The 25,611-nt window shown below is 38.0% G+C and overlaps 1 protein-coding gene across 3 annotated transcripts in view; it reads left to right on the forward strand.

Annotated features, from left to right (window-relative positions):
- Positions 1 to 24,785, forward strand: part of trappc9 (trafficking protein particle complex 9) — a 359,971-nt gene extending 335,186 nt beyond the window's left edge. For all 3 annotated transcript variants that reach the window (XM_015382744.1, XM_015382743.1, XM_015382745.1), the window contains 2 exons: positions 20,857 to 21,080; positions 24,024 to 24,785. In XM_015382744.1, the coding sequence (XP_015238230.1) occupies positions 20,857 to 21,080; positions 24,024 to 24,203 (404 nt within the window). In that variant the 3' untranslated portion in view covers positions 24,204 to 24,785. The remainder of the gene's footprint in view (positions 1 to 20,856; positions 21,081 to 24,023) is intronic.
- The last annotated feature ends 826 nt before the right edge of the window (positions 24,786 to 25,611 follow it).

Genomic DNA, 25,611 nt, shown 5'->3' on the forward strand with positions numbered 1-25,611 from the left:
TTCTCTAGATCTGGAAAAGTTTTATGTCTTTTTTTTTTTTTAGCAAGAATGAGATTTAAATCTTTCTTTGAAACTTCTTGCTGTACTTAGCTGACATGGTCACAGAAGCAAACAATGTGCCGCTGTTTGCTTTTGTAGCTTTTTTATTTTAAGACCCTTTATTTTGAATCCACGTTGTGTAAATGTTCTTGCATCGTTGAACATTTCCCTGTGCTGCTGGGACACTTCTTTAAATTTCTTCAATTACAGTCCTGAGCCTCACAGTCGTCTTAGGAGACAATTGGTCACACATTTAACAGCCAGTGTTTGTCTTTGGTATACTGAATAACTGATTTCCTTCACTATCTGCTAACGTTCTAAGATGGTCATCCTTCTGGCTTCTTACTCATATTTCCAAATCGAGTGAGTTTTCAAAGCACAGAACTTAATGCAAAGCAGGTTTGCTGTCTTAGGTCCAGCCTTTCTAGTAACAATTCAAGACTACACCTTTGCTTTTGCCCTAATAAAGGTAAGAGTTGATCATCTGTGACAAGTAGTATTTTTTTTTTATTAATAAAACCCATAATGAAATTATGAAACCCACAGAGTTACAGCATTGAAATAAACAACACCTGTTAAAGTCTGGTTATTTGTTTAAGTAACAACCAACATCCTGAGTTTCCTTCTTATTAATGACTTATATTTCTCTACTTTTTATGTTTTCCTTGAACTCAGTAACACCTACAGTTGTAGCCATTTAAAATTTCCCCACTTTCGTTGATAGGTCCTCGGCTGGTCGCCTTCAATTCCTTTTTAAATATTAATCTTTCTACTAACATATTCTTTCTGTCATGATTTGTGGACATTAAGATCTAAAGAGAAGCATCATCTCCTAGTCAGACCCTGTAATTCAGTGAAAGGTGGAGTCAGAGTGAAAAAATATGTTGGGTTTATGGAGGGGATTATGCTGGGAGTTACAGGGGCATTTGACTGGGAAGCGCCATTTTGAATGGCTGCTACTGTATCTGTGGTCAGCCATTGGGCTTTTTTTGATGAACTGACTGGTAAATGATCAGAGTTTTGTGTTTCCAAACCAGCTTGTCATTCCGTTAGCGGTTCATCGAGCAGAAAATTGTCCTTTTCCAGTTGCCAGCCGATTTCTCTCTGCTTCTCTAGTTGCAGGTTCAATAGGTATTTAAGCACATGCAGACTTATCAAAGATGCTGATTCCTACTGTGTTTAAATCATCCAATCCATTATAAGAAAGAAGATAATAGAGATGGTAGTCATTTGTGTTTTATTTTCCCTACGTTGCCGCTTGGTTTTCACAAAAGCACCTAAGATCATCAGAATAGGCGTTCACAATTTCAGTTCAGTTACCAGATCGGACTTGTTTATAGCTGTCTACATCTGTTAGGGGAAGATTGATGACACATATTTGCCCATCACATGTTCAACAGAAATTTGGCCACTTAAAGGAATGTTTGTATTTAAATGCTGCTGAAGATTCTCAGTCATCCAGGTCATAGTCCAAAAAGGTAAAAGAAAAATCCACTGGACTTTGCTTCCAAGTTTTGAAGACGTTTCGCTTCCCATCCAGGAAGCTTTTTCCTGGCTATGTCTATGTCTCTGAGAGGGAATTGTTGGCCTGGCTGAATAGGCGGGGTCAGGCAGGCCAAAAATTCCCTTTCACGACCCCCTTTCAGAGACATAGGCAGGTATGGGGCATTGCAGGCTAACAGAAGAACCCAAACGTCCCCCATTCCAAAGGAGTGGACCCGTTCGTCTGTTACAATTTGCATGTTTCCTAAGCAAAAACAAGGCTTTGTTGGGCTGCTGTATAAAGCAACTCAACGCTACTTCTGACATTTGAATTGAACGGAAGGCAAAATGCCTTTCAAACTTGGATACAAAGTCCAGTGGATTGTTTTTTTTAGCTTTTTCAAAGTCCTGCTGAACACTCATCTCCTGGTTAAGCTGTTCAGACATGGACCCGTCAGATGATGATTGGCTGCTCTCCAACCTTTACCAGAGCGTGAATGTGGGCTTAGAGCCTTTATTGTTCTAGAATGGCTTAAATGTGGCAGTGGAAACATCAAAAGATGTTAGTTAGGAGAAAATATTGCTCTGTTATTGCTGCAGGCAAAGAACATAGGTAAATGGGACTTTATTTTTAAAAAGCAACTCAGAAAATAAATGTAATCAAACAAAAAAAAAGGTTTTCAAATTATAATTTTTTCCCCCTATTTTTTTCCTACAAAGATTTTATAATTTTAAATGTATTTTTTTCAAATTTTATCACTGGAACAATTTTTTTTTTGTATTACTTTTTTCATATTTGTGCATTATTTCATATTTCCCATGCATTATACAGATTACATAGTCTACTACAAGCCTAATAAAAACACTCGCTCTGCTAGCCTTGATGCAGAGCAATATAAATGCATCTTTGCTCTTCATTTCATGAAATCCAGGAAATTTGGCAATTAAAACAAACACTTTTAGAACTCAATCTGATTGAAAAAGAAACAAAATAATATAATTTAAAAAAATCAATAATAAACAATGAAAAAAAAAGAGTTATAAGAAAACATCAGTAATTTTATGAGCCTTTTTTCTTTATTAAAATGTTTTTCAAACTTTGATTTCTGGATTTTTCTCTGTTTTTTGTTTCTTTTTGCCAGCCACAATAATGCAGCAAAATTCCCTCCATAGGCTAAAGTTTCATTATTTGTGTGAAAACAAGGGGCTGCCATGTATGTCTCGTTTCTTCCATGTAATTGTTGCATCTCAAGCAGAGTGTCTGATTGGCTTTAATTATTCTAAGCGTTTAGTCCCAAACTGCAGTCTGCAATTAGACGGGACTTTTTTTTTTGCCTGATTGAGGCCATTGGGAAAATTAAAAAATTAGATCCTGATGGTTAAATTGTTACTTGTTTACAGGTGAGGGTTTGGAAATGAAAGCAAATAAAAAAAAGAGACCAAATCTCACAGCTCAATTCATCTGCTTTTCCTATATCTAGGAAATCTTGCAAAAACACTAATTACATTTCAAAACACTGAAGCAATAAAAATATAGAATCCTCGTTTTGCTTAAAAGGTGTATTCAGTTCTTTTCTGGTGTATTTAAGAGACGAGGAGTTTAGTTTTCTTCTGTACAAATAGAACGAGGGCATGAAGTGCTGGAGTTTGTCTTGTTGTTTTTGGCCTTGAAAGCAGACCGGCCATAATGAAGGCAATGTCCGTCTATTGGACAGCCACTTTGATAAAGAGAGGACTAAAAGCAGCCGCTGACTTAATTATCTCAAAATTTAGACAGGACATTTTATGGTTGACAAGAAGGAATGGAAATGGAATTAATGATGCTTCCAAAGGCTTACTGATATTGACTTTTTGGTACAGAGAGTTTTTTTTTTTTCTTTACAGTTGTTGGATACTTGCTTCAATGAATGCATTGATTTCCTTTATTGAAATAATCAATCTTTTATATCAAACCACATCCACAGGTCTGGGCAGGCTCGGACTGGGAACGATTTTCGGCCCTGGCATTTTTCCTTCTACACCGGCCCAATTATGGAAACACAGTCAAACACGTGCGTCTAAAATGTGAAACACGATTCCAATACACATTGTGAATTAACCGGTCAAAATTCAAGCATCACACGACAACCATCACCAACACTTCTTTAATGCGGTTTTACCGGCTTTGGTTATTAACAGGGATGCGAGTTGTACTGCTTCGTAACATCCACGCTCACCACATCAGCAGGGTTGTCACTGACGCACGTTTTGCAGCCCAAAAAATATGAATCAGAATCAGACATACTTTAAATAATTACTTAAACCGCCTGGTTATACGAAATCTCGCCCAATTTGAACCAAAGTCTATTGATCTCTTAGGCCATAAATCTAAAGAAAACCATTTTTTACCCATAGACGGCCATCCTAAACTGCCAGATTGGGAAACATCCCAACCTGGAAGCAATACACGTAAGACGTTTCCCGTCTTACGTGTAGCCTTTAGATGCAAAACCCCATCATGTACCGCTACATATTTTTGCAAAATATTCGACCATAAATTCACCAAAAATAAGAGGAATATCGTAGTTTGGTTTAAAGAAAGCATTTTAGTTTTATTATAATTTAGTTTGTTGCAAGGATTTTACAGTTTGAAGAAATAGAAAATTCTACCATATGCCAACCGTCAGAAGGATGTGCACGACGAGGAAGGGCTATATATGCTGCATGCATCATTTAGGTAGGTAATATTGTATTACTTCTTGAGCTCCTTGAGTTATTTACTAATGCAGGTAGGAGCTTTGGCCGGTGAGAAGTGTTAGAGCCGACATGGTTAAAGGAGGGCCAGCCCTCACACGCTGAAATTAGGACAGGTCCGTCCAAGCCTGGGTCCGGGTTGCATCAGATAACTAGCATAGACATGTCCTGCAGACTTTAATTGTCATGGCAAGGCTGGGTAATCACTAAAATTAACAGATGTCAATCATAACAATACGTTCGTTTTTAGGGATGGCTGAAGCTTACCTCATAAAATAAATGGCCTCATCGCTAAATAGTCAAAATTTTGAGAACTATATTGCTTATGTAACTTAAAAAAGTAAAATTGGTAAAAAATAGAATATGAAAAACAATTTTTTAGGAGTGAAATCTAAGAAAACAGCGAAGTTATTTTCAAAGAATTTTTATTGATTATAAAATCTTTCAAAGGTTCATTTCTGAATTGCATTTGATTTTTATTTTTTGTTTATTATTATTTTCATTGACCAAATGTGTTCTTTACTGGCAGCAATGATGGAACAATATTCACATAGAGTGTTATGACATGAGTTCTGGACTTTATGTTCTTCTATCAGTTTAAAGTCTCCCAGCAGTAGAGCCTGAAATGTCTGGAGCAGGTTGAAGGTGAATTATGAATTTTTAAACGCAATTATTCATAAAATTATAACCTGATCTGTATTAGAAGCATTTTAAAACTGGATTAGATGGTTTTTGCAGCCCAGGTTTTACTGTGGAATTTGAGTTCATCACTTTACTTTGCGGTAATTACTGCTTGGTTTCACACACTGGTTGTCCAGTCATTCAGAGTTAGAGCTGCTAGAATCAGAGGAACAACCAGTGACCCTAATAATAGAACAACATTCCTACATTTTCATTACATGATCATTTCCATAAACTTTGATGCAAGATGCAAGAAGTAAATATTAGCCTAACCAATATGAATCAGTGTCATTAATATTTAAAACATTGATTAAGAAAACCCAGATTAAGTAATGAAATATTCAAAACCGCCGTCTGAAAGTAGATATTTTTGTCCTCAAAGATGGGTTTTTGTTGGTGACAAGTTTTTTTTTTTAAGGATTCTTTCCTTAGTTTTAAGTCAATCAAATGCTCATTAATTTGACAAAATAATAACCCAAAATGCAGCTATAAAAAGATTATTTTCAACCCTGAAATTATATTTATATTGTGTTATAAGTGTATTTATTTGTTAGTTTTGCGCCAATACTGTGCAGTATTGGCCGATACCGATACCATCTGTTTGAAATTGATGTGAGTTTATATATGAAGAACCGATACCATTTTGTGAGCCAAAATGGTATCGGTTCCCTATTTGTTGGTACCTGTAGATACCGATACCACCATTTTAGTGCTGGATCTGGGCTCCGCCGATACTGGTATCAGTGCAACACTATTATTTGTATAAATGCTTAAGAACAAGTAAAGTACATAAAATGTTTTATTAAATTAAGTCTATCTACAACAGAAAACATTTTAAAGCTTCTGTCCTGAAGACACCACAATGTAATAAGAAGAAAATACTCCCTTGTTTATTAATGGTGTTCCATAGAGTTTAAATTGCCATGTAGAAGAATAACAGGTTTAGATTCAAGGAGTCCACCCTTCAGTAGAAGAAAACCTAACAAAAAAAAAAAAACAGGGATTTCACAGCCTTTAATCTTTCTCCCAAACTTTACTCTGTTAGCTTTCTGAGAAGGTGGATCATGGTGGTCGAAGATCCTCATCAACTGTTGATCTCATCCTCCCTTCAAAGATTTCACACAAAGCAAACAATCTCTGTAACCTCCTGAACTCTTGGTCCATACTAAACTGGTCTGAGGAAACTACAGCAGTAGCCATTCATCTAAAGAGAAGCGTCATCTCCTGGTTAGACCCTCTGATTCAGTGAAGTCAGAGTAAAAAAAAAAAAAGCACGCTCAGGAGAAGGAGAGGGTCACTCCAGTGGCTGGAAGTTGGAGGGTATTTTTATGGGAGTTGCAGGGAAGCGGGCTGCCATTCGGCTGCCATTTTGGAATGCCTGCCACTGTGTTGGTTATTAGTTTTTGTTAACTGATCAAACAAGAGATCATAACTTCCTATGTGAAGAACAGATGAAAGGCTTAATATGGAAGTAGTTGGAGTTGATCAGTTAGTGTTAGCTGTAGATTATTTCCTTGTGCAGAGGTCTTCAACAGGGGTCTGTGACCCCTAGGGGGTCCATGGAGGTACTGCATGGGGGTTGCAAAAGTTTTGGTTGATGAGACTTTTTTTTTTATAATCCCCCCTGCATTTTTTCCACTAATTGGAATGTCTTTAAAAACACTTTAGCATGAATTCAACACACTGAAGTAAACAGATAAATGGAGGCAGAAGATGTCTTTCAGTCATCTATGCTCACATTCAGCGACACACAGGAGCTCTTTCAAGCTGGGCACCGTTTCATTCACAACACCTGTCCAATCAACCAGGAATCAGAATCAGAAATACTTTAATAATCCCAGGGCAAGTTAGTTTCGTTACATTACTCCATCTGCAATAGAGTGACTATAGGACCAGTTTGATATCCCAGTGCTTTGTGTGGGGGCTAAAAATGCCACAGCAACCCACTGGAGAGTAACTCGGGGGGTTACATATTAGAGTTTAACAGAAATTCAAGGATGGTTCCTCAGTTGAGACTCTTAGAGTGCAGAGGCAGTCAGCCATGTTCTTTTTGTGTTGTGCATATTGATTGTGCAATTTTAAGGGCTGTATGGTATACTAAGGGTTGTTTCATGCTTTCCTCTATCATCATTGATTAAATAAAAAACAAAAACAAACTACTAGTAAAATTCAGGTTGTTTCATTTTATAGACATTTTTTGTATTTTCTTATTTAGACGTGAAAAGTTGCATGAGTGGTTTATTACCCAGGGTCTTAAAGCCATTGCTTCCTTTAGGTTCACAACATTTGTGGCTGAGTAGAATCAGAAAGGTTAAAATTTGATCAGACAGTTTGCAATCTCCACTGATCTAAAACCAATTTTATTTGCTTTCCAACTCTTATTTTCTGGGCTCAGTCAAACCAAAGTGTTCCAGTCAGAGCCCTACAGTTTTCATTTCCTAAAAGAACACCAGGGATTTAAGGTTGCTATTGTCTGTGAGGGATAAATGGTCAAATAACAGGCCTTATTTCAGGTGTTTTTTATTTATTTCAGGAGTCCATTTTTTCTGCTTTGCTCTGTTTCATGTTCCATTTTCATGCTGTTCCATTTTTTTTGAAAGGATGTAGCATTGCGCTCAAAGTCTTCTCAGTCAGAGAAATCTGGGCTCCACATGTTAGCTCAAAAGGCAACAGGAGAATCCATTTTCACACCACACAATCTTTGCACGGCGACAAGAATGAAAACTGAATCAGGCACGGATGAAACAATTTGCCAAGCTTTAAATATTTTACAGAGCACTGTTTAATCATCAGCCACATAAATGGATCATGGTCTGTTACCTGATAAGACAGAAAAGCTAAAGAGAACGTTACCTTGTGGTAAATCAGGGACCCTGTAAAATCCAACAATTAGTAGAGAGAATTAGTCAGCTCGACCAATTTGTTTATGTTCCTTTTAAAAGTGCCCTTAAAGGGTCTAAACTAATTTTACGTAGAGGACATACAAAACAAGTAGATGAAAATGTTCTGATTAGATCAAAGCCCACCAAATCGTTGGACTGGAGCAGAGTTTTAGCTTCTATCAGCAGAAAATGACCTTAATCATCAAACTAAAGCCATGGACAGAACCTTGTTTTACCAGAAACTTGACTGACTGAATACATCTTTATAGAATTTGCAATAAAATGCAGTATTTTGAAAATGCATTCTCCTAATTTAATAGTTTAAAACTGAATTCATTACTTTATTTATGTATATTTGGTTGTATTAAAATTTGCTTTTATTCTGTGCATTTTAGGACATCGTTTGGGCTCGGGAAAAAAGCTACCAGGTCTCAGTTTCACAAAATAGAAAATAGACATTGTCGGGTCTCAGGAAAAAAAACCTTCGTTTTATTCTTATCTTTTTGGAACCAATAGGATTATTTTCAAGACCTGAGAACTGAGTTTCTGTTTTTGTAGACCTGATTCTTCATCCCAAGGTCTAAAAACTTTTTTTTTATGGAAGATTTTTTCTAAAACCTGATAATGAATTTCCTGAGACCTGATAATGTCCTAAATTGCACACCATACATTTGTCTATTTCTTAACCTCCAGCTCTATAATTTAATTTCAGTTGAAAAAATAACTTTCTTCATGTGGGACAGCTGGGTCCTTAAGCCATGGATTCTCTGATAGAGATTTCATGTAGAATCAAATTTAGTTTATGGGATTTTAAGGGCAGTATGAGGTTGGGAAAGGTAATTACAGTAATTACGTCAAATGATCTTGTAAAAGAAGTATCTTGCAGGAAAAACAAATAAATCTTGGGCTAACTATATCAGCTACCAGTTGCTGTTAGGTAAAAACAGAAAATTAGCATAGTTTGCTGTTGGTGAAGTTCAGGTATGCTCCAGTGCATCACTTATAAATGTGGTAAAAACAACTTTAACCTGATGTGATGTCGATCCATGAATCTGGGTTTGATTAATCTGCGGCTTAAACACTCAGTTGTCTGACAGAAGAAGACTGAACTTTGAGCTGAATTTAAATTATACGCCTAAATAGAAAAAAAAAAGACAAATAATAATGTTTAATATTTGTAGAAAATGAATCCAGTTTTCAGACCATTAAATTTAGGTTAAACGTTGGGAAATTAATTTTCAGACTGATGTATTTAAATTCAAATGACATGAATGGAGATGTAGTCAGGTTTTTTTTTTTCTGGTGCACAAGTTTCATTATTATAAGATCAAATCCCAAACATATTTTAGAATCTGGTGAAAGTAGATGTGTGTGAACATCAATTTTTTAAAGAGTCAATCCTCTCAATCTCTAGATGTCCATCCACGGTAGAAAACTAACCAGGAAAACCTGCCTCTGGAATCAGACCCAGTTTTTTATTTTTATTTTTGCACATTTTCATGGGTTTTTCTCTGTGTTAGTCTTTCACATACAGTCAAACCCAGTTTTGTGTTCGTAAAGAAAAAAAAAAGGTGTAAGGTCTGTGAATTGTGTTTCCAAGGCACTGTAGTTCCAATTTGAATCATGACCGCAAATCCGCTCTTTGTGTTTATATATCCGTCCATCCCATCATCCAGAGCCTCTTCACCTCTGTTGGGATCCATCTATGAAGTGCACTCTTCCTTCCACTCTCAGTCAGAGCCATAGCACTAAGTAGCATTGTTAAATGTCTCAGTAGGAGCATGTAAGCATCTTATCCGGGACTCCTGGCTGGTTTTGAGAGCAATTCAGTGACAACAGGCTGTACAAAAGCTTGACACGCAGACCCCGAGCGAACTGCTTGCTCAAATGCTTATAAATAGGAAAACAAAGAGGGAACAAAGGCTGAGGGAAGGAGAGAGGACTATTATTTGAGTAAACAGAAGTCAGATAGTGAGCAGGAGGGAATGAAAGTGATGATGGATGTTCTGGATGAGTAATACGAGCCGGGAGCAGCTCTGTTCGGAGAGGTGTCCTGTGTGCAGATGAGCTGGGATTGTTGCACCAATCTGGAGAACTGTTGCTTCAACACAACCTGCCACAGGCTGCTGCTGCTGCTGCTGACTCAGATAACAGCACACGGTCGAGCCTGCTTGTTTAGGCGGACTCTTGTTCCGTATGCCAGAGCTAACAGTGAAGTGTTTGCTTGCAGCCAAAGGTGGATATTATCCCCCCCGCCCTCCCTCCCTCCCTCCTAAGCTCTACGTGTCACAAAGGCATTAAAACAGAAGTGCATTTACTCAAGTTTTCTTTGAAAATTTGTAAACTTCTCCATCATTTGTAAACTATAACAAAATTTCAAAACCCTGCAAGGAGTGAAGATCTTCTGAAATAAGGAAAAACTTGATGAGAGTCTCTTCTGGTCCAAACTGCTCATGCATAAATGTTTCTTGCCCACTTTAAATGAGCAGAACAACATCCCAGGCATGTTGCTGGCTTGTTGTCACCAGAGCAGATGGAATCTGGAACCATTTGCTCATAGAGAAGACAACGCATATCATGTGAGAGGTTGTTATGGGGATCAATCTAAAAGGGGGCAGATGGCTTTGGGGGAATATTAGTGGCCGGAGGGTTATTTTTAGACTTAGTGCTGCACACCTCAACCTTTTAAAGCACCTCCTCTGCCTCCATCAGAGCATTCATCAGTGACCCCGCACTGCTAGCAGCCACAGGCTGAGACGAGCTGTTAGACCTCAATGACCTGGTCACTACTTTTTTGTCAGCATTTATCCCTGGACTGGTTGTTAGTATGGTTCGGGTTCTTCTTCTCATCCCGGCTTGAAATTTAAGCCTTTTTTTTTCTCTTCTTCGAAGCTCAAAGAAAAATTTTTACGCAATTCTGAAGCTGGGATTGTAAGCAAAAAAAAAACTCAAATACATTTACATGCAACAAATGTTTCTTTGTTTTTTTTGCAATCAACACGTTTAAAATTAAGCAAACAATACATGTACTTATATCTTTTAAATGCTTATGACCAAAAAGAGGAGCTAAGCCAAAATATTAGGAAACATACTTGGAGGCTTCATGGAGAGGCTATCGGATGTGACAATAGTGAACTTATTTACTTACTTATTTAGTATTATAATTATTATTTTTAAAATAATTTTGACCGTTTATGATCATGGCTTAGAACCTCATCTTTCTCTTATGACCACGCTCAGCTGACAGTAGAACGGGCAGTCTGCTCATTTTATTAGGGTAGAACCAAACCAGTGGCAGGTCCTTTCATTTGTGCATCAGCGTTTTTAGATCACCTGCAACACGCCCAATTATAAAATATTAAAAACATATATAGACATGTTATTTGGTGTCCCCTATTCTGAATTTTTGCAGATCAGGGACTTAAAGTCAAGTTTTGTTGCACCAACTTCATGTTCTGGGGTTGTTTTAGCACCAGTGGTTCTGGTTATCTACGAAGTGAACTAACAATGGAGGAAGAATTCTTCATATCCAAAGAAATATTGAGAGTGAAATGGCAGAAAGTTGTTCAGTCACAGACAACAGACCACAGGCTATTAGGTCTCTGGAATGGTCAGATACCAACTCTGATGTGTAGGTAAATCAACCCATTCATATACATTCTCCCAGTTTAGCCAATTGGAGATGTGCTGCATAATCCACAACCATGACTGTCACATTACATTCACATATAAATCCACTTGTTATAATACAGTTTAATCCCTTAGCTGTAGTTCCAGTTCAAGCTTTAATACTTTTGCAATGGGGTGGGGCCATTGCTTACTTTCTGTCCCCCTCTGGTTGCTGTGGCGACACCCTCTGCAGCTCTTTGCCTCTACAGGTATCGGTCAGAGGTGCTCATGTTACATAACATGTCGAAATGGCTGCACATACCTGTTAACGTGTTAATGATGGTGATCTGATTTCCCAACAGGGGGTCTTACTTCAGAGATGAGTCCTTGACTTTTACATAAAAGAAGTCCAAAGTTTTGTATTTTTCCGATGCGACAGCTGCCGAATTGTTGGAACATTGGCTGCGTAGCAGAAAGTGAGACATGATTAAAATCCCCAGTTATTGCCACAAATGCATTTAGCTGTGTCTGTATTTTAGCAACAAAGGCACTGATTACCTCACATGCAGTGTCGGCAACAGCAGTAAGTGTCTGTTATTAAAGGAACACTGCTGAACTCTCTGGACAGATAATATGGCTGGAAACCGTGAGGTTGTGGAAAAACTGAGACTTCAGGCAATTCTTGCAAGGAAGGCTCAAATTTATTTTTACGGCTGTAGACGGAGAGAAAAAGCTCTCCTGGAAATGAGCTGAGCTCTGACTGGGGCAAGCTCAGCACGCACATATAAAGAACTTTCTTACACACGAACATTTGAAGAAAAGCAACCTCAGTACATCAAGGACATAACTTTTTCTCTAGCCAGATGAACTTTTCACAAAATCTGTCTTCCGTTCACGGCATGAGGGAGTCTAAAGCAACTTAAAGGGCATGTATCTATATTTCACCCTTGTCTAGAGTGAGGAGGCAACTGCTGTCTGTCGACCCCACTTTAACTCCCTGCATAACATTCCAGCATAGAGACTGGAACAATATTTCTGTATTATAACTCCTATTAGGCTGAGAAAACACACACTCAAATATTTCATCACACAAAACCAACTGTGAAGAGTTCATTATCTTGGCTGCAGTGATTAATCTTCGAAGCAACAAGTTCTGGATGATACCATCTGTTGTTCGCATACACTGCCAACCCACCTCCTTTGAATTTTCCAGTCCTCTTTAAATCTCTGTCTGCTCGTATTCATATAGTCTGGCAGAGAGAAGCTGGAGTCCGAGAAATGATGCTGCAGCCATGTTTCAGTAAAACACATAATCCTGCATTGCTTATATTCTGACTGGGTTCTTACTAGGGCTTCGAGTTCTTCTAACTTCTTTCCTAAAGATCTCAAAATGCAGATGATGATTGATGGAGGACATGGCTTAAATGTTTTTGTTCCTGACTCGTTTCCTTCCTGCGACTCTGCATCCCTGGCACCTCCTTTTTTAACTCACCTGGTACTTGTGGTATTATTTCAATTTTAACGATGTTAAGTAGCTCCTCCCGTTTGTAAGGATCAACTTGCTATGGTTGCTGTGGTTATGCATAATAATAAGTATTGAAAAACCAAAAAATATCAGTAAAAATCCTTCCTGTTTCACAGCATTCAACATCAAAAAACATCAGAAACTTTGATCCAAAAACTGATAAACCCAGCCCAAACCCAGAGACACAGTTCTAGTTTTCTATTCATAATACTATCGATTTATTTATTTTATTAATCTTAGGAGGTACTAACAGTGGAAAGGCACAGTCCTGGCTTCTACACATGATTTTTAGTTTAATTATTAACAAATGTGTAAATGAAACCATTACTGTCCAAGCTTCCTAAATATAATCTTACAAAATGTATTTGTTTTTAATCTATATGCCAGAAATATCCCCAGATTTCATTTCTGAAATCTGGTCACCTTACCAAAAAGCAGAGTGCATCTGGTGGAGTTTCAAAGTTAAACACTACATGCGCAGAATGTGGATTGCCTTTTACTCTGAACATCAAAACAACATCTGTGGCTTTTGTACAGAGCCACCGTAGAATCTCATGTCATAGGACACCATGGACCACAAAATGTTTACTTTGGAGTTTAAAAAAAACAAACAGGGCACAACTCATCTGTTTCATAAAGATAAAACCAGAAAGGAAAATGTAAAGGTATGGGCTGAAAGGTAAGGTGACCTGATAAAGACCAGGCATGCGAGACACTGGTTGTACTGGCCAAATAACCTCTTTAATGTTCTATCTAAAGCCTACATGTATACTACTAACAACACAATGATGGAATCCCTGCATGATCTGAGTCCAACCGCTCAGAGGCGCTCAGATCTGGGACGCTCCCGGTGGAACGGGGGCTTGGCAGAATCTGTGCCTTCACTGGGACCCTGGGCTAAAGCTCACAGCTCAAGTTAGCTTTGCCAATCTAAGCTACTAACCACAGGCAAAGTGATATGCCAAGTAGAACTCACTGAAAATGGTAAAATCTTTTTGGTGCTACATGAATCATTGATTCAAACGGGGTTGTGATAGCATGGGTTAGTTCACTCACTCATACAAAACAGGCTGTAAGGTGGGAGCAGCAATAGTTTTATTTTTTAGTCTTTTTATGACCTGTTTTAGGTTTTAGGGAACATTAAGGTTCATTAAAGGTCTATGATTAAAACACTAAATTTAACTATAATCATGTTTATTGCTTATAAAGGTAAAGGAGCAGTTGAAGTTGTGTAAATAGCAAACTATGTGAATGAAGCAGCTCATTTTCATAATAAAACTAAAGTTGTGTGAACTAAGTGATTTGGTAACCAAATCTTTTGAATTAAATAACCATGTAAACACCCTTTGCAATAAAGCTGTATAATGCTCCTACTAAAAAAAGGCACTGTATATACTGTATATATCCTATGCACCTTTTTCTTCCTTTGGCACATTCTTCTTCTTTGACTATTTGAGCTGATATAACGACTAATTTCTCCTCACTGTGAGATCAATAAAGTCAATCAATATCAATATGAATGATTTAATATACTGATTCTAGTGATTCAGTTCACTAAAATGAAAAAGAACTGCCGTTCTCATCACTAGTAAATGACTAGAAAGTAGATATAAAATAATCCAAATGTTTAACAGGGTAAACAGCGAAGGTTGTGGAAGGCACTTCAATGGGAGGATGGATTTAATTCAGTCGGACTTTAAGGTGAAAATTGATTCCATTCTGCAAAAAAAAGAAAAGAAAAAAAAAGTAAGAATGGGTCATTCGTTCCTCATCCAACAGAAGGAAAAACAAGATGAACGCCGCAAGAAATCCTGTTTACAGTTTGCCGCTCTGTCCCCATGTGGGGCAAACATGCTGAAGCTGAGACCACAGTTAACTGACGGGCCAGGAGGAGAACTAAGACAGCACCTCTCTCGCAACAAACCATCTACATGGAGATGGATGGCAGGTTGCCATGGACAGGCTAACCAACACACATTATAATCTGAATAGTTTGAATTATTTTACTAAGCGAAGCAGGTGAAAATGTTCATCCTCCAACTGGAGCCTAATGCCAAGTGTTGACATATCTGCACTGCCTTGTTTTGCTTTTTCACATAACATTTCAATATAGCACAGTGAACTTTGGTCATAACATGGTTTAAGGGAGAAGTTTTTTATGGTGACCCTTTTTTAAAAAGTCAAACAGAAAGGAGGACAAATTTATGTCATCCTTATCCCATTTGGATACATCAGTAAAAGCTGTTTTCTACAATCATGTAGAGTAGTAGGCTACAACTCTACATGACTGTAGTAGCCATTCAAAATTTCCCCACTTTCCTTGATGGGCTCTTGGCTGGTTCCCTACAATTCCTTTTTAAGCATCAAGCTTTTTACTAAAATATTCTTTCTGTCTTGATTTGTGGACATTAAGATCTAAAGAGAAGCGTCATCTCCTGGTCAGACCCTGTAATCCAGTAAAAGGGTGGAGTCAGAGTATAAAAATATGCAAGAGGGGATCCCTACAGTGGCTGGAAGGTGGAGGGGACATTTTGAATGGCTGCTACTATAATGAAGGAATGGATGTGGTAACTGTATTCCATTTTAACCCGGAGGGATGGAAAGCTGTTGCTCCCTATTTGGACTCAGAGGAGGTGTGGAGATTACACAGAGACTTCCTGACACTTGGCTCAGCACGACGAGGAACACACAGCAGATGTTTCTGAATCAGCCGTCATCTTTCCCGTCCTCCCGGGGTACTTCAACACATGTTGGCTGAGACGCTGAGCCAAACTCAGAAGCCTTGATCCACTTGATTCAGCTCACCTCATTTATAATGACTTTATAACCAAATTAGGTCTGCTTTATTTGTTTTAATCTCCACTTTTGTTTTAACCGAATATATTTGGAACATTTCTGCCCCTTTGATTGTGGGAGTAAGCCACAGCCTGGTCGTCCTTATCAGCTGATCGCCTCTGCAGCGCAGTACCTACACTGTGGGATAGCAGAGCGAGCGTTTTAGGTTGTGGGTGTGTGTGACTGAGCTGAATGTGTGTGGGAGTTCATCAGCAGACTAACCATCATCTTTTGTTCACTTTTAATGTGGAAGAATGTATTCCCACATTTAGAACCAATGTAGGCTAACTATAATTTGCACATCTCCTAGCAACAAGACTTTGAACAAACTAAATATATCTAGTTGGAAAGGTGTCACTAAAGGCTCAGCGAATGCCAGCTATGAAATGTTTGTTTTGCACACGATCTGCACATCGCAGATATCTCCCTTCGCCATCAGCAGAGGTCCACAGATGTAATGTTTTATTTCACCAACCGGTTCCAGTGTTTATGTTTATTTCTACAGCATGATGTTAAAATAAAAAAATAGTGGATTTTTAGAGGCGTATGAAAGCCGCAGGTCATTTAAGGACTGTGCTGCAGGAGAATTAATTAACAGAATATTTTTTACACCTTGCATCCAAAAGACGATGATAACAGGTGTGAAAAATGGCTGACAGCTTTGAGATCAAAATATATCCGCATCAGCAGCCAGAGCAAGTCTAAAACAGGGCTGGCATGCAGCGTGGTTGGATCCCTATCAAGTGTTAACATATTATTTCCATCTTGGACACATGCTTAGAAAAAAAATGAACAAATCTCTTCAACTCGAGAGAATTTCTGGAAGAAAGGTCGAGTTATAAGAGTAAGATTTGAATAACTTCTAAATTTAGCAGCAGAAACCTGAAGAATTTCTTTATCATCTTATCAGATTGTTTTTAATTGAATGTTTTGCAAAACTTTTACTGCACTTGTTCTGCAGGCACTTGTTGTTTTCAGAAAACTCAAGTTGATTTTAACACCATGAAAGCTGACTGCTTCTTTTTTTAATTCAGTTAATCTGTTTAATATCTATAGTGCAGGAGATCATTGTCCTGTTTAGAGACCAGCAGTATGTTTACATTTAGTCAAATAGATAACACACATTTGTTTGCAGAATAATATGGAGTCAATGTTCTTCCATTATTGTTGGAAAGAAAATGGGTGAATCGAGCAATAAGAGTAATTTTTTTTTTTCAATTTAATTATTTTTCAGATTAGCTTTACAGATTTTATATTTTCAGATTTTATTTTTTGTATTTCTATTTTACATATTTAATATTTTGATTTTTTTTAAACCATTTTTTAAACTTTCAGATTTTCTACTTAGAACTCTATTTTTCAAACTTTTTTACATTTTTGTTTTACAGATTTCATATTTTTACATTTAGTTTTTTATTGTTTTATTTAAGAGTATTTATATATTAAAATAAAAATTTTTTTAAGCTTTATGTTTTTTTTTACTTTTTTATTTTTACATATTTTATATTATAAAATGTTAATTTTAGGCATGCATTTTAAATTGTAAATATGCAGAGTTTCTATATTTTTTTTCCCCATTTATTTTCAACATATTTTACATTTTAAAACATTATTTCACAGATATGTTTTTGATGTCCATGTTTTGTCAGAGATCCATGCTTCTGTGTTTGATGCAAACGTCTCAGAAAGACCTTTTCCTTTCCTTTTCCTGCATCTTTTAGATCTCAGTGTCTCAAATAACAATGTTTTAAAAATCTTCTGGTTTATTCAGATGTAGCCTTGCAAACGTCCTTTTATCATTCATACTCTGAAGTGGAGACTCTTCTAAACAATTCGCGTTTCCTAGTTTTTTTTTTTTTTTATTGTCAAAAGCTTTTAACATCTAACTGAGTCCTCTTGCTTCAGAGAAACAGCTTCTGTGTTTTCTGCAGATTCTCTGCATGTTCTCTGACCCTGCCATGAACTTGCAGGGACGTCCACCTGCAGACACCAGCAGCTGCTTCTGCTTTATTTTTGATGCTCTCACTATGATGACGTTGATCAGCTGATAGAATGGGCACCTGGTTGCTGCTTCTCCTCACAAGGTTTTTATACACAGCTTTCACATCTTAGCTGCACTATTAGATAAATACTGACTCGCTGGAATCTGTTGAGCAGTTTTTTGTAGGTTTAACGTTAGATTTTGATCGTTTCTATCTTTTAGTTCAGGTCATTTTAAAACTGTGGAACTGACACAAGCTTTGCCTGTTTTCACCATGACTGCATGAAACCGTGGGCAGTGTGTGTCGGTGTTTGACTGGTTGGTTACTAAAGCAAACATGGAAGAAGATGATCGGGTCACAAGGGGCCAGTGGCAGCTGGTGGAGTTTTCTCCAGAGGGGGGCAATAAATTCAAAATATATATGCACCAAAAACCAATCAAACGTATACTAAGTTATCACACCAGTAGATTTATATAAATGCCAACAACAAAAACATTATAAAAACACTATATATATTTAAAAAAAAACATTTCATGACCATTTTAACAAGTTTAATTTTTGTACATAAATCTTGCCCTTCTGAGGCTTTGTGAAGATAAATTTGTGTTTTCCAATATTGTGTCACAAATAAAAAAAACAACAATTTACCGGTTTAATAGTACAGAAGCTATTAGTCAGTTTTATATTTAAACATATAAAAACAATTTTCTGAGAATGTGTTTATTTAAGAGCAACTATGCAGATTAACAAACATGTAGAAAATATACACTATATTCTATTATTCTCCAGGTGAATCCCAGGTGGTTCATTCTTCTTTCCCTTTTCTAAAAAGTGCTTTAAATCAGTCCTACCTGTCTTTATTCATGCTGGCTCAGATCCTGACGATTGAAAAAGAAGGCAGGAAGCAGAATAAAGCTACATGCTGCTAGCCAAGCCTTCTTGCTAAACCAGGTCCTGGAAAAGATTATTATATGTTTTTTAAGACACGAATATTAACTGTCATGTTTTCTATAGCGCCAGTTTACATCACATGTCATCTCAAGGCACTTTACAGTTCACCAGATCATCCAGTCAGAATGATTTAAAGTTTTCTATCTAAGGAAAACCAGATAATTGCATCGACTCATTGACTCTTTAGCAATCCCTCACACTAAGCATGCTTGTAGCGACAGTGGAGAGGAAAAACTCCTTTTTAACAGGAAGAAACCTCCAGCAGAACCAGGCTCAGTGTGAGCGGCCATCTGCTGAGGCCGACTGGGGTTCATCATGTTTTCTGCATTGGCTGTAACTCCATCCACTTCCATCTGCGACAGCGCAGGCATATCCTGCTCCGTCGCATTCAGTGCTGCTAGCACCTGCGATCATGTGGTCAAACATGTTGGAAAAAATCACACTTAAATGAAATAAATGTTATTTTACAAATTTTATAATCCAACGGTTTTAGTTGACGTTGTGAGTGCATCTGAGCGAAATCCTCACTCCGGCCTTTGAATTGAAAATCACTCCGAGCTCCACCATATTTCTTCCGCTTAGCTCACATGTTCTGGTCCCCACCAGTCCTTCAGAAAGTTACGTCTGTCTTGTTTGGAACATTGAGAGTTATAGAGCATTTCAGCTGCTGGAAGGAAGGATCTGTGATAATGTATCCTGGTGCATTTACGGTGCAGCAGTCTGTCAGTAAAGGAGCTCTCCAGTTCTGCAGCAGCTTCATGCACAGCTTCAAACCACTGCCCAAAAAAAGTTTAAACTTTAACTGCAGCATAATGGGTCTAAAGTATAGACTAATGGGATCTGCAGGCATCATTTTACACTTAATTATTTGTAAAAATGTGTCTTTTTTCCCCTTAATAAATCCCAGCTGCTTTGTGTTGGTCTGTCTCCTACAGTCCTAGGGAACTCCGTTAAAGTTTCCAGATAACAGTTTTTTGGATTAAAAGCTTGTTTTTCTCATGTGAACTAAAAAGATTTTCTGGGTGTTTCCTCTGGTTGACTGAGAGGTAAAGGGTGCTGAACGTCGTCACGCTGCGGCTCCAGCCTCCTCAGGGAGCCTCTCAGTCACTGCCCATAACAACCCTCTCTGTCCTTCCTCATGCCCCCCCAGGCCCCCTCCCCAACCCCACCGCTGCATGCAACAAATCGGCTCACCAGCAGCACCAAACTCAGCTCCACTCTTTCATCAGGCTGTCACAGCGGCTCTGACTCACAGTGTTTATCACAGCCGCAGGCGTGACATTAGAAAGCATACACCAGCCGGGTCTGTGCATCTGTGGATGAGCATTGGTGCCACTGAGAAAGTAAAACGAGCCGTTTTGTCGGGTGATCAGGGCCGCTGTGGCCGTATGTTTGGGTTTATTGTGAACCTGCTGGGGACACGCTTCGCTTACTGCACTGGGTTTGTCAGATCGTCGGGTCTCAAAACGGCGCTGCGTCACGAGTCGCCGGGACAAATGAGTGAAATTAAAGCAGATGTCCCTCAATGCTTCCTGCACTGGAAATATGATCTAGAAATAAGTAAAAATTTCCTAAATTTATTGTATTTACCCTAAATTTAAGTAGGTAAATGAGATATTGCCAATGGAATGAGTAATTTTACTCATAGAATAAGATAATTAGATAATAATGCACCTAAAATAAGACAGTGCTTTTCTTATTTTAAGTGTAAATTATCTTGTTTCTTTGGCAAAATGTCTCTTTTATCTCCTCAATCCAAGAACAAACACACTTATTTTAAGAAAAAATGACTTATCTAGATTTTGATTATTTCCAGTGTGATTGGCTGTTAGAGCATGGAGGGTGGATCTACTTGATTAAAGTCAAATGTGTTTTTTTTGTGTTTGACACCATTTCTCCAACGATCTGGTTTATCTTTTCAAGACAGAAATTATTCATGGATGAGATTAAAAGGAGGGAAATCATTTCAATATTCAGAGATAAGCTTTTTCTCTCTCTCTGCTGTGACTAAAGTAAAACTGATCCGTCTCTGAGGAGCTGCATGATTGGCTCATCCTGGTCAGATGAATAAATCCCTCACTGTGAGACCTTTACTCTGGCATGGTCAGTTCTGATCGTTTCCTCTCCTGTTTTTCAGATGTGTTGGTGAACGGGAAGCCATGTGACTGCGACGTGGTAGTAGACTGTAAGGTGGGCGACGCCGTGACTCTGGAGGTGAAACTGACTAACCTGAGCAAGAGCCCGGTGGGCCCGCTGTCTCTGAGCGTGATGCCGTATCAGGACTACCAGAACGGGGTCCAGAATTATGACCTGGATGAAGCCGTCACCTTCATCGGCTCCAACACCTTCTTCATTGACACGGTCAGAATCTTCTGTTGATGTTAGCGAGACGGAGGCAAATTGTGATACAACAGTACCAGAAAGGTTGCCATGTTTTTTAGATAAGCACATTAAAATACAGCACAATGTCTTATTATATTTAGTTCCTGACATTTTAAATCTTAATATCTAACATTTGACATCTTTGTCTGGCTTTTGCCGCTGGGCTTCCTCATTCAGCTGTGTTTGAGGTCTTTGTAAAAATTAGAAAGGGTTAGTCAATTTAAAATTCAATTTAAGTTTACCAAAGGAGTATGACAATCAGCATGTTATTTTATTTCCCCTAAAGTTTATACATTTATGCTGTTAACATGTGACAAAAAAAATAATTCGAAAAAATAAACAATTTAGTCCAAAAATAAAAAGTATGGTAAAAGGAAATACAGTCATTAGATAGGTTTATCCCTAAAAACCGAGTATAAAAAGTCAAGCAATGCTCACAACGAGCCCAAAAGAACAGATCTACTCACCAGGTGGAGTTTGAAGTTCCTGTCTGAAAAGTTTTAGCTGGTTTGCATTCTTGAATATCATGTGCTGATGATCTAAACATTCAAATTTAAGGGAGGAAGATGCAAATGGTATCCTTAACACTCTCTGAATTATTTATCTAACAAGACAAGGGCAGCTTTTCCAGGTTTAATCAGGGTTCCCACTGGTCCTTGAAATCCTTGGAAGTTTGTGAATTAAACAAAGTTTGAAGTAAAGAGTAAATGGCCTGTACTTATATAGCACATTTCAGGTCAGAGGACTTGACTAAAGCGCTTTACACTACACTCAGTCATTCATACACTGATGGTAGAGAGCTACATTGTAGCCACAGCAGCCCTGTGGCTCACTGACAGAAGCAAGGCTGCCGTACACTGGCCCTACCTCCCCCCTGACCCCCATCGGTAGGCATTACAGGTCCTGAACATTTTTTTGAAAACAGTTATAAAAACAGACGTGCTTAAAAGTTTTTTTTTTGTTTTCTTCTGGGTTTTCAGTTTCCATTGGATGAAGAATGATGTCAATGTATCATATTTTTTTTAAATGTTAAGCTCTGGCTTCTGGTGTTTCCTGTACGTAGTGAACATAGTAGGCATGACCAAAACATATGCGTCAAGTCAGCTGGAGTGTTTCGACACCTGTCACACCTTGCATCTGTGTTAGGATATATTTTAGCTAGTCTTGATTTCGAATAGTTAATACGATATAGAACCTTAAATTCTATAATGTTTAACTTAGCACAGAAAGTGCTGTTGTTTACTCTTAATAAAGCGTTCTCCCAAGTGTCCTTTTCCAAGTCCTCCCCCAGCTCTTCCACCCAGTCTCCTCTGGTCTTTTCTAGTGTTATGTTTTTAAAAGAAAGTATACTATCATAGATTCTGGAGACCAGTCTTTTGGAATCAAACTGAGATTTTAATAGATCATCTAGACCAGAAGGTAATAAGTATGGAAAACTGGGGTCATGAAGTTGAAGAAAGTGGCGGATTTGGAAATATCTAAATAAGCTAGACCGAGGGAGGCCAAATTTATGTGATACATCTTCAAAGCTTCCAAAGCTATCATTTATGTACAAGTCCTCAAAATTAAGAATGCCACGTTTCTGCCAGATAGTAAACTCAGAGTCTACCTTAGCTGGGAGGAAAAGGTGATTATTTTGTATAGGACCCAGATGGAGAAGGTTTTTAAACCCAAAGTTCTGTCTGAGCTGAGACCATATTTTGAGAGTGTTTATGACTATAGGATTGTTAGTATATTGTGAGAAGGGGAGGGGAAGGTTGGAAGTGATCAGGGCTCTAAGAGAAGTAGAGATGCAAGATACAGCTTCAAAGTGGCACCAGTCTGCATCAGGAGTGTGGAGCCAGTACATAATTGTTTGAACATTTGAGGCCCAATAGTAGTAACATAAGTTGGGAAGGGCTAAGCCACCTTGGTTTTAAGGCCTCTGTAACAGTTCTAACCGTATTCTAGGCTTCTTCCCAATATGAATGAAATCAGAGCCTTATCAATAGATTTAAAGCTTTGAAAAACCTCTTAATCCAAAAACGTTTTGGGAAATTTTTTTTACCGAACTGGTGTGCACATCTTATCCATTGTTTATACTCTATGATCTATTTACATCACAGGCATACCCTAAGTCTGCTGTCCTGCAGGCTTTAGAGGTTTCTCTGCTTCAGCACCGTTGATTTTCATTGATAACTGATTAACAGCTTGTGCTGAATGGTAATAATCAGAATCAGGTTTGTTTAAAAGCAGGGAAACCTATTAAACCTACTGTACAGAACAGTGACCTTTGAGGACTGACATGGACATGCCTGCAGCTGCAGCATATATGTTGTTTTTTACTGCTCAAGAAATTAGGTGTTCTGTTTCAATTTGCACAATATGGTCCAGAATGGCTGAGAATTACACCCTCATCACCTCTAATAGGTGTTGGGTTTAGCACATATATATTTTTCATATTATGTTTACAAACTGGTTATGGAGACCATGTGCTGATAATACAGACACACCTCTGATCAACTAGCCTAGATTCCCTTAAACCAGTTGTAGATAGTCTGGTTAGACAGCTGGTTTGCCATTAATCCTGGACATGACAGATATATTTAAATATCCCAACACCACTCACACTGCTAATATTTGATGACTGTTAAACAGAGAATGTGTTTTTATTCAGGGGACCCATCAGTTTGAGAGAATAAAGGCAAAGTTGTTTGTTTTGAAAGAGCAGAACAGACATTTTTCAGCGATGAAAAGCTACAGATCTCCAGAAGAAAGCTCTTCTCTTAGAGTAGGCTACCAAAACAAGGCTGTTAGCACCAAAACAAAAAGTGGAATTTAATATAGAAAAAAAAATAAAGAAAATATATATGTATATACATATACAGGATGGATTTATTTAGTTTTTTGTCGCTAACCTGTTTCTTCTTATGTCTGCCGCAGGTCAAACCCAAAGAGAGTTCTGTGTGTGAGGGCGCCATGCTGCTCCTTTACACCGGAGATTTCTACCTTAACATGAAGGTCCAGGATGACAGCGCCCGAAGAGAGCTTCCCCTGGCCTGGTTCACTCTGCCGGGAGTTCACATCAGGGCCCAGGACACTCCACTGCAGGCGGGGGCCTAGGGCCTTTGGGGGCTTCTGGGGGCCTCTGTGTCCTCAGCGTCATGCAGCAGAAAGATAAACGTATTACCAAATATCTGAGCTACATGGAAAAGGGACTTTTCTGGTTGGTTTAAGCTTAAGCTCACAATGTTGAACCAAATCAACACAAACTGATCTCTGAAGGCAGAAAACTTTTTTAAAGGTTAAAACTTGACGTAAAAACATTAATATTAAATAAAACTAACTTTGTCTATTGGTTACAAGAAAAGTTAGCTTAACTTTAAGCTTTGATTTGCATGTTTTTAAGGTCATTTTCTCCTGAGGAACCTGCAGTATAGAATAGCATTGATAGATAGTATACATTGTTAGATTCCTCTGTGACACGGCTCTATGTTCGCTAACTTTATTCTGTTTCTTTCTGTTGTTTTCTTGCTGTGTTATTATTTTTTTCTTTAATGCTGCAGAGCACTTCAGCAGAAACATATTGACTAACTGGGCTTATTGTGCTGACTTTGTCCCTCACCTCTATGCCAGAAACCCTGAAATATAAATCCATTTGATTACATTGATTATGATAAAATGCTGTAAATAAAGGCTAAAAAAAGCTGAATGTTGGTCAGTTTGTTGTCATTTTCATCCATCATGCACCCAGACTCTGTACAGTGATCGCATTTAACATCAGACATTCTGGGAACTGTGATTAGTGGGGAAAAAAAACATTTCCAAGGGAATTTAAGCAATTAGTTTTGAAAGATACTGAAGTTATTTATTGACATCAAAACCAAGACACCTGAAGAAGCAAACATCCAATCAGCTGCTCTTCTTTAACCTGTGGGGTGCTGGTGCCTGTCTTCAGGTGTCTACGGGAGAGAGGCGGGGTACATCCTGGAAACCTCAGCATCCGTGTTGAAGCCCCGCCCCCTCATAAATTCTCTCATCCTGTTAAAAGATGCTGACATAGACTCTCATTTTCAACTGGTTTTTCCGTCTTTTTCTTATCTCACTGGACAGACTATGGATGGTGGTCCAATGCAACACAGTGGGAGGTCTTACCTGTCTCCTAGTGGGTGTTCCACCTCCTATGTATATATGAACTACTAATTCTAAGCTATTATAACATTTTCATATTTGATTGTATCTTAGTAGAATTTATTAGAGGAATATTTGTTTTTGGGTTTTTTTCTAATAAAAGCCGAATGTGTCACACTGTCCCTTCAAAAGGGGAATTGGGGAACAAACTATGTTGAATCAAATATTTCTCAATAAATTTTCAATTAAATTAAGTTTTTTTCTATAACTCCAATTCACAACACATGTCATCTCAAGGCACGTTACAGTTCACCAGCTCATCCAGTCAAACTGATTCAAAGTTTTCTATCTAAGGGAAAAAATCTGTTGATTGCATTGAGTCACTGACTTTAAATGCAAT

This window comes from Cyprinodon variegatus, unplaced genomic scaffold (genome assembly GCF_000732505.1).
Source record: "Cyprinodon variegatus isolate N-32 unplaced genomic scaffold, C_variegatus-1.0 Scaffold265, whole genome shotgun sequence".
Lineage (NCBI taxonomy): Eukaryota > Metazoa > Chordata > Actinopteri > Cyprinodontiformes > Cyprinodontidae > Cyprinodon > Cyprinodon variegatus.